A 14,017-nucleotide genomic window follows, 5' to 3' on the forward strand; every position below is an offset into this window, starting at 1 on the left:
CTCTCGTATTCATTGGCCTATACTCCAACCTTCTGATTTTCTCCCAGTAGAACTGTCGCTCAAAAAGTACCGACCACTGTCTACCGTTTACTCTCCCGTCCTATTTATATAATGCCCCACAACACAGTCGCTATCACTCGACCAGTCGCTTCCCCATTTTCAATTCTAAATTCAACATACACATACGTCAGCTGGTCTCGCTGCTCTACACACACTATTTACACTACTTGGCTCCACATAAGTGACGTCCATCAACGACGTCACACTCGTAGGGGGGAGGGGGTATGTAGTTTTGTGACGGTGTATGATGAGTGGGAGGGGGAGTCAAACTTTTGCATCATAAAAAAGCAATGTTAGAAAACGAATTTTAGCTGTTATTTCGCGTTTTAGAAAAATATAGGAATTGATTAAAATACTTGATGTTGACAGAGTTAAGACGAGATTTTGGAAAAAATATCATATTCAAAGAAAAATTCAACCGCACATATTTAAGGAGGGCCTTCGCTGATGTTTGACGTCATTTTAGGGGGGGAGGTTATAGCTTTTTGGGACGATGTGTGATGGAGGGGAGGGGGGAGGAGGTAAAACTCGTCAGAAAAGGGTGACGTCATTTATGTATGGCCATATACACACCTTTCACACCTTACAAATCACCACAAAGAATCTTCACAGGAATATTCTCAACTTCCCCAAGATTTATGCCGATCGGATAAATTGAATAGAATGCATAAAAGACCAAGACACATGCAAATATATAATTGCCACGTTTTCTTTAACTTGCTTTCGCTTCTGTTTGTTTGTTTGTTTGTTTGTTTTTCCAATCAAATCTAGCGATCGAAATTTCGGGCACTTCCCAGTTAGCTAGCGCGCTGAAATTTTCAGGGAAGCTTTGTTTTCAAAGACAATTTAATATTCAATTGTTATTATTACTAAATTGATCCATGGAAAAATTTTATTGATCATTTTAGACCGCTATATAATTGCACAAAAAACGTGGGGAAAAAGGGACATAACCCAGTAACTGTAATTTGATGAAAACAAGGTTCGGTACTCTCCCTCTTTTTGCTTACTGAGTAGTGTTCACGCGGTGTTTGTGTACAAACAACCGTAACAACTGGTGGCCAGTAAGGGGGGACGATATGGTCGAGTGGTTGGGCACACGATTGCTATCCCACTCGACACGGGTTCAAATCTATGTGTTCTAGTTCACACAACGTGTTTTTTATGAGTTGTCTTTTTACGAGCTGTCTTCTTTACCCAAAAAAAGTGAATGCGAAAATATATAATCGATAGCAAGATTTTAATGCAAACAAACAGACAAAGACTAAAAAGTAGAAAATAATAATCATTAAAAAAGTTTTAAAAACCCACGTTTTCTGATTGAACTAAAAAGTAGAAAATAAATGCTATACATCACAATAATGCAAGCGATCACTCTACTATAAGCGATGAAAAACGTGGAGCGCCGTGATTTTCTTACAGTTTCTAATACTGTTGACTCTCTACAAGCTCCCTAATAAAAGTCAATAGTATTATCTAATCAATAGTAATATAACTTTTACTTCGGCGCCCCACATTATTGTGATGTATATCATTTATTTTCTACTTCTTAGTTCAATCAGAAAACGTGGGTTTTTAAAAACTTTTTTAATGATTATTATTTTATTATTGCATTAACTCGCAAATAAGCGATTTAATACATGGCGATACGTTGAATTTCTGTGACATATGGTAAAATATGCTTAACATTTCAGCGATAAATATGAAACAAAATTGCAAGTTTGCATGTTCTGTTTTGGAATTATTTTTAATCAATAAATGTTATATCAACGAAATACATATTATAAAGCGAATAGCTGAACATTATTTGTCGTGTATATTTGTCCTACTGGAGTTAAATTCTTGCGAAAAAAAATTAACATTATTTCAATTCGGTACCGCAACAAAAGTCTAACCATTCTCGATATAAGAAGGAAATTGGCAGAAACATAATCATTCAATGTTTACAGTTATGTATAAAAAATTACTTAATATTTTAAATGAATATTGTTTATTTATATGAATCAACAGAAAAAATCATGGTGAGAAGGAAACATTGAGCATGGAAGTTGGGTATTCCTTTATACACGTATGTGTTTACTGTTTATTACCTAACAATGTGCTTGGGTAATATGTAATAAAGATGATGCACAAGTTTTCAGGTTCACAGTTATATGTAAGTGTTAGTGTGCATAAATGGCCTATTTATAGAATTCCCTTGATGATTTCTTTGAACAAAACAAACTGTTTATAATTTGTTTTAAAGAAATATCTTTATCTTTTTCAGAAATTACATCACTATCACTATATACTTTATGCAACTGCTCCAGTCTAGCTGATATATCTTTTAGTCTGGATCATACTTTACAGTCTTGTGATGTATGAGTGTATTCGGAAAAAATATTAACGAAAATCGGCTTCACATTTTTATCAGATTTATCATTTTGACTAAAAGTACTCACTGCTTTTTCTAACATATTATCTCCTGGCTTCTGTTTTACATTTGTCTTAGTTTCAGCATTCAATTTAAAGTTTATCTTTTTATTTTCTGAAACATTATTTCCTGACATATATTTCATTTTTTTTTCTCATACTCAGCATTCTGATTAATTGTACTCTCTATGTTTTCTGAAATATTATCTTTTGACTGTCGTTCTACGTGTTGCTCTGAGTTAGCGTTCGGGTTAAATTTACTCGCTGTATTCTCTGAAACATAAGTGGCTGACTCCTGTTTCACATTTTTTTTCAATTTCAGCAATTTCATTTAATCTACTTTTAGTGTTTACAGAAACACTATCTCCTGACTCTAGTTTAGAATTACTCTCATGTGCAGCAGTCGAATTAATTATACTCTCCGCGTTTTCTGAAATATTATCTTTTGACTCCTGTTTTACATTTTTCTCTGAGTCAGCATTTGGATTAAAATTTCTCTCATTGTTTTCTGAAACATTATCTGCAGATTTTTGTTTCTGATTTTCTTCGGATTTAGTATTCTGATTAAATTTACTCTCTGTGTTTTCTGAAACATTATCTTTTGACTCCGGTTTCACATGTTGATCTGAGTCAGCATTCGGGTTAAATTTTCTCTCCATGTCTTTAGAAACTTTATCTGCGGACTCAAGTTTTACATTTTTCTCATATTCAGCATACGGGTTATGCATACTCTCCGTGTTTTCTGAAACATCATCTTTTGACTCCTGTTTGACATTTTTTGCTGAGTCAGCATTCATGTTTAATTTACTATCCATGATTTCTGAAAAATTATCTTCTGACTCCTGGCTCGCATTATTCTCAGACTCTTCCATCGGCTCAAATTTACTCTCTGTATTTTCTGAAACATAAGCGGCTGAGTTCTGTTAGACATTCTTTTCAAATTCAGCATTCTGATTTAACTTACTTTCAGTGTTTGCAGAAATATTATTTGCTGACTCTAGTTTCGCATTTTTCTCATATGCAGCTTTGGAATTTGTTTTACTCTCCGAGTTTTCTGAAATATTATGTTTTGACTCCTGTTTTACATGTATCTTTAAGTCAGCATTCGAGTCAAATTTACTGTCCTTTTTTTCTAAAACATTATCACAAGGCTCCTGTTTCACATTTTTTTTAAATTTATCAATCGGGTCAAATTTGCTCTCTGTGATTTCTGAAGCATAAGCGGCTGACTCCCGTTTCTTATTTTTCTCAGGTTCATCATTTGGATGAAATTTACTCTCATTGTTTTCTGAAACATTGTCAGCTAATTCCTGTTTCGCATTTTTCTCAAATTCAGAATTCCGATTAAATGTACTTTCCGCGTTTTCTGAAATATTATCTTTTGGTTCCTGTGTTACATTTTTTCTAATTCCTTTTTCGAGTCAAATTTAATATCTGTGTTTTCTGAAACATTATTTGTTAACTTTTGTTTCACATTTTTCTTAGATTGTTCATTTTGATTCAAATTTCCTAAAATATTATTTTCTGACTCCTGTTTTAAATTTCTCTCAGATTTAGCGTTCGAATTAAATTTAATCTTCTTTTCCAAAACAGTTTCTGCTGACTCTTGTTTTACATTTCTTTCAGATTTATCTTTGGTGTTTTCTGAAACGTTGTTTGTTGTCTCATGTTTCGTATTTTTCTCAAATTCAGCAATCGGATAAATGTTGTCGTTTTTCTCTATTTGAGTATTCGGATTAAAGTTTATGTTCTTTTTCACTGAATTATGTTTTGCAGTCTCTGGTTTCATGTTTTTCTCAGATTTAGCATTCGGATTAAATGTACCCTCCTTTTTTTTTTGAAAGTTTATCTTCTGACTCCTTTTCATCATTTTTCTCAGTTCCGGCGATCGAATTAAGATTATTCCCGGCATTACATGCTTTTTGCTTTTAATGAAGCTTTAAAAAAGTTTGTAAACATTCTTTTAAAAGTTCGATATCCTTCTTTATGTTTGAATGTTGATAATCTTTTATATTCTTAATTGGAATGGTTTCTATACGTTCTTCCAATGTTTTCATTGTCCTTTGCTCGAAATTACTTTTATCAAAACTTGAATTCTGCTCGTTTATAAATGATATTATTTTTTCATTTGATTCAGGTTGACCAATTTTTGTTTTATTATCAAACAATACACACCTATAGCCTACTTCTTTTACTAAATCATTCATAGGCCCTTTTTGTTGTTTAATCCATTGATCAAATTCACAATTTTCGAGAGGATAATTGTCCCTATATGTGAAAGCTAAAATACCCCATCTTTGTAGAGAGTGATTTCCAAATAGATTTTAATCAAATCAACAGCTTCTTGCTCTTGCCGAGTGTATCTAACTTCATACTTAAGAACAATAACAATGGCTGATATGGTTTTACCGTGATTGAAAATTGAATACATATTTTTCAATACTCGCTTAGATATTGTTGTGTCAGAATCATAGATACACAAACCATCAATTATAGTTATCTTTCTGTCGTTTACTTCAGTTTCACGGCTTTCACATTTAAATGAATGCTTGGGTAACTGTCATTACAAATATCAAAGTACGTTTCACCAACCAAAGAGTTTCCAACAGAACTTTTACCGTTACCCCACCTTCCAATCAGCAGCAAAGTACTTTTAACTGTAACAGACATTATTAGTGCGGGAAAGCTAAAATAAAAACATTTAAATTATTGGTACATAGTGTGTCACTACATTTAAAAATGCCAAACTGCTAAAAAATTTAGAAACGCGTGTACATAGAAAATAAATTGTAAAACATTTCATATAAAGTTTGTTGAACGCGCTGCCGTAACTTATGACAAAGAATATATAATAATTTAATGAACGTTCTATGTTTTAGTTTTAATTCTTTTCATCTGCAGGTTTCTTTTGAGATAAAAAAAATGAAAGTGTTATAAAATAGCAAATATATTTACCCAGTCAACGCATTGCTAGTGCCGCAAAATGTAAGTTTCAAATGCTATTGTTTTATCTAAGAAATGTAAGTTCGATGTTTCATTTTTTTTCAGGTTAATTGTGTAAAGAAATAATGATTTTGCAATTTTTGCGTGAAACAGTTTAGACTAAATAGACTTCAATTTTACGTACATTTATAAATACCGAAGCGTATTTTACTGTTTTGTGTTTGTTTTTAACGATTAACTAACTGAATACGCATAACACAAATCTTATTCCCCCTTATACCATGAACTAGAATTTCAAAAGCTACTGGTTGAAAAAAATATAGAGAAAAGTAACGAAAATACTATTACCAAAACAAAAATCGAGTTTCCCATATTTTCTTCATTTTTAACAATTTACAAATGAGGAGCTTAATAAAAGAAATATTTATATCACAAAAAAAAACAGATACCCAAAAAACACTTGTTTTTTTAAATTTTCTTTCAACTAAAGTTTCTAAATCAATGTTAATATTCATTTTGCATGAAAAAAACTCTAAAACTATCTGAAGATCTTACTTTATGTTGTTTATCTACTTGTTAAACTGTGTAAAGTGTTAAAATAAGAAAAATTGTAACTTCGTATTGTCAAACGCCTCTCATTAACGAATTTTCAAGCAAAGAAAAAACGACATTTATAGGACAAATAGTAACCACACACAAATATATTCTTTTAATTACAAAATAATGGGTAAACTATGCTCTAATTTTATGATTTACTTTATTTTTTTTCTATATTTACTCAATTAATAATAGGAATGCAACAATGAAACATTAAAATACATTAAACAAAACTTAAATAATAATTAACACATGTCAGTTGAATTATACACATATACGTATAGAAAAAAAATATCTTTGTGTTTAGCTATCGAAATGATTTATACGAATTACTTAATTCTTCTAGAATTTCAGTATAACTTATATTAAAAACATATACTTTTAATATTTATTAACTACAATTCTCTAACAAAATAGTAAGCACAACAATTCTTTCATCAAAATGAATTTTCCAGTTACGTATTATGAAACAAATTTTATTATACTTATTAAAAAAGCAGGTTTTCTAATTAGATATGGAGTTTGTCTACAGTTAAACAAATGACTAAGACAGTCAAACACACTCTACACTCCCATGTAAAATGTAAAACACACTTCCACATATATATACACCTAAAATAATATATACATATGTATTTTATATAAATATATATGTATGTAAATAGAAATAGAATATATATATATATATATATATATATATATATATATATATATATATATATATATATATATATATATATATATATACTATTGATTTCAGTTATTACATTAATTTGAAATTAAACTTTAAGTGAAATATTTTTTGCCGAATAACTCAAACGTTATCAATAATTTCTTTAAAAATGTTTTACAACTGTATTACTAAGATTTTTGTAAAACTAATATAGCCACCTGTTCTAGAAACAAAATACGTGTTGTTATGTTTTAGATCATATTAATTGTCTGGAAACAACTCACAAATTTAACATATTTTTAGTTTCTTATTTTATAGAATGCAGCAAGATGTAACAAACAATTTTTCTGCAGCTTCAAGTTCCAAGTTAAGGTTGTATTTTTCGTCTTCATTATTGCTTTCAGTTATTTCATTAACAAGTAAAGTTATTTGCATTTTTAATTCTTTAGTTAATTTTCCTTTTTTATTAATTTTGTTTTGAAGATGTGTAATTTTTTTATTATATTTACGCTTCAAATCATCAACTTCCCATTTAAAACAGGCTTTTTACGGCTCCTTTTATTTCGATTAAAATTGTTCATTGTATACGGCTCAGTCAGATTCTTTGTAAGTCCTAAAACTTGGTCGCGATATTCCAACATTTTAGAATCTGTAGCTTTATTCTCTACGAGCACCACTCTTTTATTACACTCATTGTAAATATCCTCAAAAGGGCCTTTCTGTTTGTCGCACCATTCCATAAAAGTATATTTGCAATCAAAATTTTCGCCGTGAGTTAGAACAAAAACACCGTTTGTTTTTAAAAAGTCTTCGCCTAAAATATTTTTATACATTTCTATGGTATGAATTTCTTCTTTTGAAAACCTTGTAGATATCGCAAAGACCAATACAAAAGCAGTCACACCCTTTTTACAACCTTTTAATATCATAGTAAGCTGTTGTAGTGTAATGTTGAATTCCATACTTTTTGGATTATTCTCAGTTCCATCAAAAACTACCAGATTGTCGTCGCGATGATTGATCGCAAATTTGGTAACAGATGTACTAAAATCAGACACTTCAAATACATCTCGTCTTAGTAAAGTATTGCCGAGAGAACTTTTACCATGCCCAGTTTTACCAATAAGAACTAAAATAGTTTCTTTTTCTTCTTGCTTCACCACTGAAAAAAAACAGGTTTAGAAATTACGGTTCAGTGGGCATAATTCCAGAAGATAAATATATTATGCTACTGCTGAGTAAATAGAACTATAATGAGACGTTGCGTTAGAAATACTCCTTTGTTTGAATTGAGTTTAATATTCGGAAGACTCTTGGTCAAAGCATCATCCTTCCACAACTAGCACATATGTTACAACTGCTTATTTTAGAAGACTATTTCATGGTTGCAACAATTAATTCGTGTGGCTAACAAGTCAGATTTGATATATATATATATATATATATATATATATATATATATATATATATATATATATATATATATATATATATATATATATAACCGCATATGTGCGTCGTAAGTCGCATTGCTTAGTCAAGTGGCTATCAGATCTGCCCCTCTAATATGGGGATTTCACCTTATTGACTGTTTATGTTTTGTGGGCGAAGCGATGACATGCTGATCTGTACATAATTTACACACAACCCATCCTTCCACGTAATTTATACTTTTTAAAATTTAGTTTATGGTTTTAATACTAATTTCAGGTTTATGATTTTGCAAACAATATACATTCACATTAATAAATGCTTTTTAATTATTTTTTTTAAAGCTCGATGATTGCATTATTATGTATGCGCTTTATTCTAGATTCCCAGTTCCTTTACGTTATATACAATGATCCTTGGGAAAAAAAGTGTATTTACCCTTATCTATTTTGTCGTTTACTTGGTCCATCAACTGATTCATGTCCACTGGTGTTGGGTTGTTTTAGTGGCAAGTATTCGTATTTATTCATTATGGATATTGAAGTATGTGCATACGATGTTTGTATTGTTCTCTGAAATTTTAAAATAAATAAAACGAGAATGGTCATTTATTTAGAAAGTGTAACTTCCATCAATCTATAAAGATGTGAAATCGTCGAACGTTGTATAATCTGATTAGTTATTTAAATTGTATTAGCATGTGCATTTACATTTGTATTGATTGTATTGATATGTAACTACCCGTCATACATATATTGTTATCTTGGGAGTAGGGAGGGAATGTAAAACTTTATATAAACAAAAAAGTAACGTTTTATAAACAAATGCTACTCACCCGTTTGATTAACCTTTATTTACTTTAAAACTTGCAAACATATAAATCATCAAAGGTAATCTTGCTTATATGGTGTAAAAGGAAAACAGACGTGACGAAAAATGTAGAACATTCTAAAAAAATTAAAACTGACTATCTTAATCTGACGTGTAGAATATCTGCTGTTGCAAAAACATTATTAAGAGCTAATTCTGTAACCTGATTACTAAGTAAAAGCAATTAACTATCATATATAATTAACTATTCATAAAATAGCGCAATACATACGATATTTAATTTAATGTTACAAGAAGAAAAGCTAATAATACTACAACTTTTAATTTATTCAATACACAGTTTGCTGGAAAATAGTCATTTGTTTGATTAATTGCCCTTAAAAAATTAAACAAGTATAATTTGCTATATATTTTTACAATGTGAATTGATATATACTGAATTCAAGATTAAAACTCACCAAATTTGACAAGACGTGCAACAGCTGTATGAAAGCTTTAAAACCTGTTTTTTTTAAAATCGATGCAAGAATGAATCATTATATTGATTCAAAAGGTCACTATGTTTATCATAGCATTTTTAAAAACTGATTTGATAATATTTTAAAAGATAAAAATACTTTTAGTTCTAGTAGTTATTTCATTTGATTATAAAACATGTTCGGGTTCTGAAATGTTGAGGAAGATTATTTTCACGCTAATTTACATAACTTGTCTGTCTGTCTGTCTGTCTGTCTGTCTGTCTGTCTGTCTGGTCTGTCTGTCTGTCTGTCTGTCTGTCTGTCTGTCTGTCTGTCTGTCTGTCTGTCTGTCTGTCTGTCTGTCTTTCTGTCTGTCTGTCTGTCTGTCTGTCTGTCTGTCTGTCTGTCTGTCTGTCTGTCTGTCTGTCTGTCTGTCTGTCTGTCTGTCTGTCTGTCTGTCTGTCTGTCTGTCTGTCTGTCTGTCTGTCTGTCTGTCTGTCTGTCTGTCTGTCTGTCTGTCTGTCTGTCTGTCTGTCTGTCTGTCTGTCTTTGTTCTTGTGTTTGGTGTGTATAGTTAATATAGATAAAATCGGCTTTATTAACTGACCTTTAGGAATTCACGAAAAGGGCGTAACCAGAGACAACTAAGGCTATACACATTCTAGAAGTTCTTGCATTTGTAGATTGTTACAGTAGAGTTAAGTAGAGCAACAGAACCATAACAGCAAGGCTTCAAAGTACACATTCTAAAGAGTTAGACAATGCGGCAGAGTTGTGTAACTCTATGCCCGAACAAATAAAACTATAGTTTTCATGAATTTTACATGTGAGTCTACATCTCTTTTCAAGTCCATATATTTTATTTGTGAGTATTTATTGTTTGAGTGGGGATATTTGGAGAAACACGAGTAAGAAAAAATAGTAAAACGACCCCATTTCCAAAAATTCCTGATGTCGCAAATTCACAACATACCGAAATTATCATAAAAATAAGTCAAAATTTCAAACCCTTATATAGGCTACCTCAAATTCCGTATCAGTATTATGAGAGATAATCAGCACAACATTTTTTTTACAAATAATAGATTTTCATGGGGAGGTACGTTGCTAACGTCCCAATTATGCGACGTTTTAAAAGAAGAAATTGATATTTCAAAAAGTATTGAATTTAAAAAAAATCTATAGTCATTTCATTTATTCTTTTCCCAAAAGCTGAACCACATTTTTTTTTTAAATTTGAGGACTTCGGATAAAATGGGTTAATCATAACGACCTTCAATAATATTCGTCCAACCAGAGATTTTCAATTCGAATTTAAAGCTATGAATAATACAGTTAATAAACATATATCAGTGTAAGATATATTTAGGTAAGTATAGTTACATTAAAAACGAATAAATAACTACCAGTTAACTCGTATTGTAGTAATAAAAGTTTTAGATGCAAATCCACACACTTACTTGTACTTGTTAGTGTACTTGTACGGTACTTGTCAAACACAACATAGCTGCCATACCCGTCATGATTACAAACAAAATAAGTTCAGTTTATCTAGTATCATTTCGCGTTATCATCAGGACGATTGAAATGAAACAGTATCCTTGTATTGATCGTATACAGCCTCTACTGATAACCAACCTGTTTTGCAAACTTGTAGGTGTGTGCGTGTATGTGTTTGTGTGTGCGTGTATGTGTGTGTATGTGTGCGTGCACTGCGTCAGTACGTACGTATCACTGCGTGCATGGGCGTGTGTGTCTTTGTGTGTCTTAATACGATAACTTAATTTGATTACCAATGCTATTAGGAGGATGCAATTTCATATTTTTGTATAAGAACATGTACGGAGAATTCTGTTAAAGTTTCTGCTATTACCAAGTAACTAGAATTGAACATTTACTCAAAAACCTAAAAAGAAGACATTTTAGAACATATTTTCATAAAGCATTACTCACATGTCTTGCTCTCTGTGTTTTCTCAAGAAGCGAGCCGTTAAGTCACAAACTTACCAGCTATTGTTGTAGCCATATTCCACTGTGAATGGGTGTTAAAGGAATATCAAAGAATGATAATAAGCTTGATTTTTGTGTTGTTTCTACAGAGATACAATCTTCATAATGTACATTAAGATGCTGAAGGTTGTTGTATATCTTGGTTGACTTACCCTTGGCAACATATTTAGAACAAAAACAACTTGTGTCTGTTGTGGAATATAACAGATGCCACTGTTCTAGGCCAGTTGACCAACCTATATACTGTGGGCACTGCTTTGACCATTATATCTCTATATGTTTTTATAGTAAAGGCTGGTGTCCGTAATGTCCTGCGCTTGGAAAAACAGTAAATAACTAAACATCCAGGTAGCCTACAAACCTCCGCCCGGTTGTCATGACGTTCCTTCTCATCGGGTCTTGACCCACGTGCCAAGTTTGAAACAAATCGGTCAGTTAGAAGTGCTCAAAAATGTTCTTGGCAGTTTTGATTTATGACGACAGACAGATAGAAAGACAAACAGGAAGACAGGCAGACAGAGTAAGCAGTTAAAATAGAAGATTGTAATAATTGTGAGATTAGGCTGTGGACTATAGGCAACCAGATGCTTTACCTATGCCGATTCAAATGGTATTCATACAAATATCTCAGGCTAAGATTTTCTCAAAGTTTGATTATTGGCTAATTCGAATTAAAGGCATATAAAATAGACATCTTTTATTACACCTTATAGGCTGTATCAATGGAGTTTCAAGAGGTTTAACCTAATCAACGCACAAGTCACATTCCATAGACTTATGCGGAAAAAAAACTAGCTAACAAAATTAACGCTGTAGCATGCCTGGGTGACATTAGATACCCGGCTAAACAATATAAAGTTGCTGGAAGTATTTTGTTACAAGCCCTAAGACAACATGGATTGACAACCAGACCAATTACATAATAATAGGCATGCAATAATTACAATTCCTGGGTCATGTTGTTAGTCACCAGGTTAAAAAAATTTAAAACCTGTGGGGGAAACTTTAAACCAGATATTAGACCTACAGATTCCTAAAACAAAAACTTTTTAAGGATTTTGTTTGGGCTATGAACTTATTATAGAAAATGTATGTCAAATGTTGCTAGTCTATTTCATTGCTTTACTGAAATGTCAAACAAGGGCACTGCTGGGGGTAGGACCATCATTAGGAGTAGTGAGCCTGATGACACTTTAATTTATCTGACAAAATGTTTTTACACAGCAACGTATTGCTTATATTAAGATTGCCAGATATGAGCAAATCATGTACACTAACAACAGATGCATCTTATTATGATATAGGAGCCTGTCTAATGCAGGAAGTAGGCGGACACTTTCATCCTGTACTTGACATCAGTCGGAAACTTTCTCCGGCAGAAAAGAACTATGATATTAAAGAAAGTCAATAATTAGCAATAGTTTGGGCTGTAACCGAATAGGCACAGTTATTGTTTGGGGCACCTTTTACTCTTAAATTTTAACATATTCTATATCCCAGGTACACAAAATCAGATAGCTGATACTTTATCTAGGTGTGATAATGCAAATAGATGTCCTATTGGTGGTCAGAGATAATGCTATAGGTCATACAAATATAACATGAAATGTATATTTGTTCTGGTAAGCTTGAACGGGCTGAATTAGAAATATTTTCTGAGGGATGATGACATTGTGTTACTGTACTGTACAATGACACAAGCTGATCAGCAGCATATTTTGAATTGTTTCTAGTTGTATAATTACTACAATTGTCTTGATGTTGAGTGATATGAATTCAATAGGGATATTTCATACATTAAATGGAAAGTAATAAAATGTGAGATTAAATTCAATGATTTTTACTAGGCTTGTACCTGTTGTGTCAGTCTGGATTGTACCTGCTGTGTCAGTCTGGTTTTCACTTGTTGTGTCAGTCTGGGTTGTACCTGTTGTGTCAGTCTGGGTTGTACCTGCTGTGTCAGTCTGGTTTTCACTTGTTGTGTCAGTCTGGGTTGTACCTGTTGTGTCAGTCTGGGTTGTACCTGCTGTGTCAGTCTGGTTTTCACTTGTTGTGTCAGTCTGGGTTGTACTTGTTGTGTCCGTCTGGGTTGTACCTGTTGTGTCAGTTGGGGTTGTATCTGTTGTGTACTTATTTTTTGGTAGGGCATATATGGTGTGTGAGAATTGGTGTGATTGCTTCATTCTCCGTTTCGTCCAGTTTTCCCACAAGGTTAGTGTAATGTAGTTCTGTACTTATAGAAAACCATGGTACCTTAGTTTGTGTACTATTTTACGTATTTATATTTAGAATAGACTGGTGCAGATAGTGTATATAGTATTTAACTATTTTAGTGTTAACGAGCCGTTGTTTTATTTATTCTTGTTTTTTAACACGTTTCTGGTTGTTCGTCTTATATTTGGGGCGACAAACTCAATTTTTAAAACAGTCCCATGGCTTTTTTGCAAGTTAATATGCCAAGAACTCAAGATTCTTAGATTGTAGGTACTAAATGTTATGAGGTTTTAAAAAGTTTGTTTGTAATTGTTTTTCAACACCTTAAAAGATGCCACGTTTGAGAGAGTATATCTGTAAAAGTATATATCACAAACAAAATCTTTTG

At 31.9% G+C, this 14,017-nt stretch overlaps 2 protein-coding genes across 3 annotated transcripts; both read right to left on the bottom strand.

Annotated features, from left to right (window-relative positions):
• Window positions 1-2,729: 2,729 nt before the first annotated feature.
• On the bottom strand, window positions 2,730-4,342 carry LOC131954591 (putative uncharacterized protein DDB_G0282133). The gene is made up of 3 exons (XM_059318366.1): window positions 3,947-4,342; window positions 3,558-3,782; window positions 2,730-3,392 (listed from the first exon to the last, which is right to left on the bottom strand). The coding sequence occupies exons 1-3, from the start codon at window positions 4,340-4,342 to the stop codon at window positions 2,730-2,732; spliced, it is 1,284 nt and encodes a 427-aa protein (XP_059174349.1).
• Window positions 4,343-6,822: 2,480 nt separating this feature from the next.
• Window positions 6,823-11,018, bottom strand: LOC131954586 (uncharacterized). 2 transcript variants are annotated; one of them, XR_009388780.1, is made up of 6 exons: window positions 10,866-11,018; window positions 10,013-10,151; window positions 9,406-9,449; window positions 8,952-9,064; window positions 8,555-8,688; window positions 6,823-7,847 (listed from the first exon to the last, which is right to left on the bottom strand). XR_009388780.1 is itself a non-coding variant. In XM_059318360.1 (5 exons), exons 4-5 carry the CDS (start codon window positions 8,595-8,597, stop codon window positions 7,198-7,200), a joined length of 693 nt encoding a protein of 230 aa, XP_059174343.1. In that variant the 5' UTR covers window positions 8,598-8,688; window positions 8,952-9,064; window positions 9,406-9,449; window positions 10,866-11,018; the 3' UTR covers window positions 6,823-7,197. The 2 variants fall into 2 exon arrangements, 1 of the variants encoding a protein (XP_059174343.1); XM_059318360.1 differs by lacking the exon at window positions 10,013-10,151.
• Between the last annotated feature and the right edge of the window lie 2,999 nt (window positions 11,019-14,017).

The sequence above is a fragment of the Physella acuta genome, unplaced genomic scaffold, assembly GCF_028476545.2.
Source record: "Physella acuta isolate Inbredline_101_S28 unplaced genomic scaffold, ASM2847654v3 ptg001014l, whole genome shotgun sequence".
Lineage (NCBI taxonomy): Eukaryota > Metazoa > Mollusca > Gastropoda > Physidae > Physella > Physella acuta.

What these genes read in the sequence shown, in the direction of transcription:
- LOC131954591 (XM_059318366.1), bottom strand. Translation starts at nt 4,342, where the DNA reads ATGATGAAAAGGAGTCAGAAGATAAACTTTCAAAAAAAAAAGGAGGGT. An exon ending in ATGAACAATCTAAGAAAAAT is followed by an intron (nt 3,783 to 3,946) that starts GTGAAACAAAAG and finishes AATGCGAAACAG; the next exon opens with GAATTAGCTGACAATGTTTC. An exon ending in ATGCTGACTTAAAGATACAT is followed by an intron (nt 3,393 to 3,557) that starts GTAAAACAGGAG and finishes AATGTCTAACAG; the next exon opens with AACTCAGCCGCTTATGTTTC.
- LOC131954586 (XM_059318360.1), bottom strand. Translation starts at nt 8,597, where the DNA reads ATGAATCAGTTGATGGACCAAGTAAACGACAAAATAGATAAGG. An exon ending in AAACGACAAAATAGATAAGG is followed by an intron (nt 7,848 to 8,554) that starts GTAAATACACTT and finishes GTTTTTTTTCAG; the next exon opens with TGGTGAAGCAAGAAGAAAAA.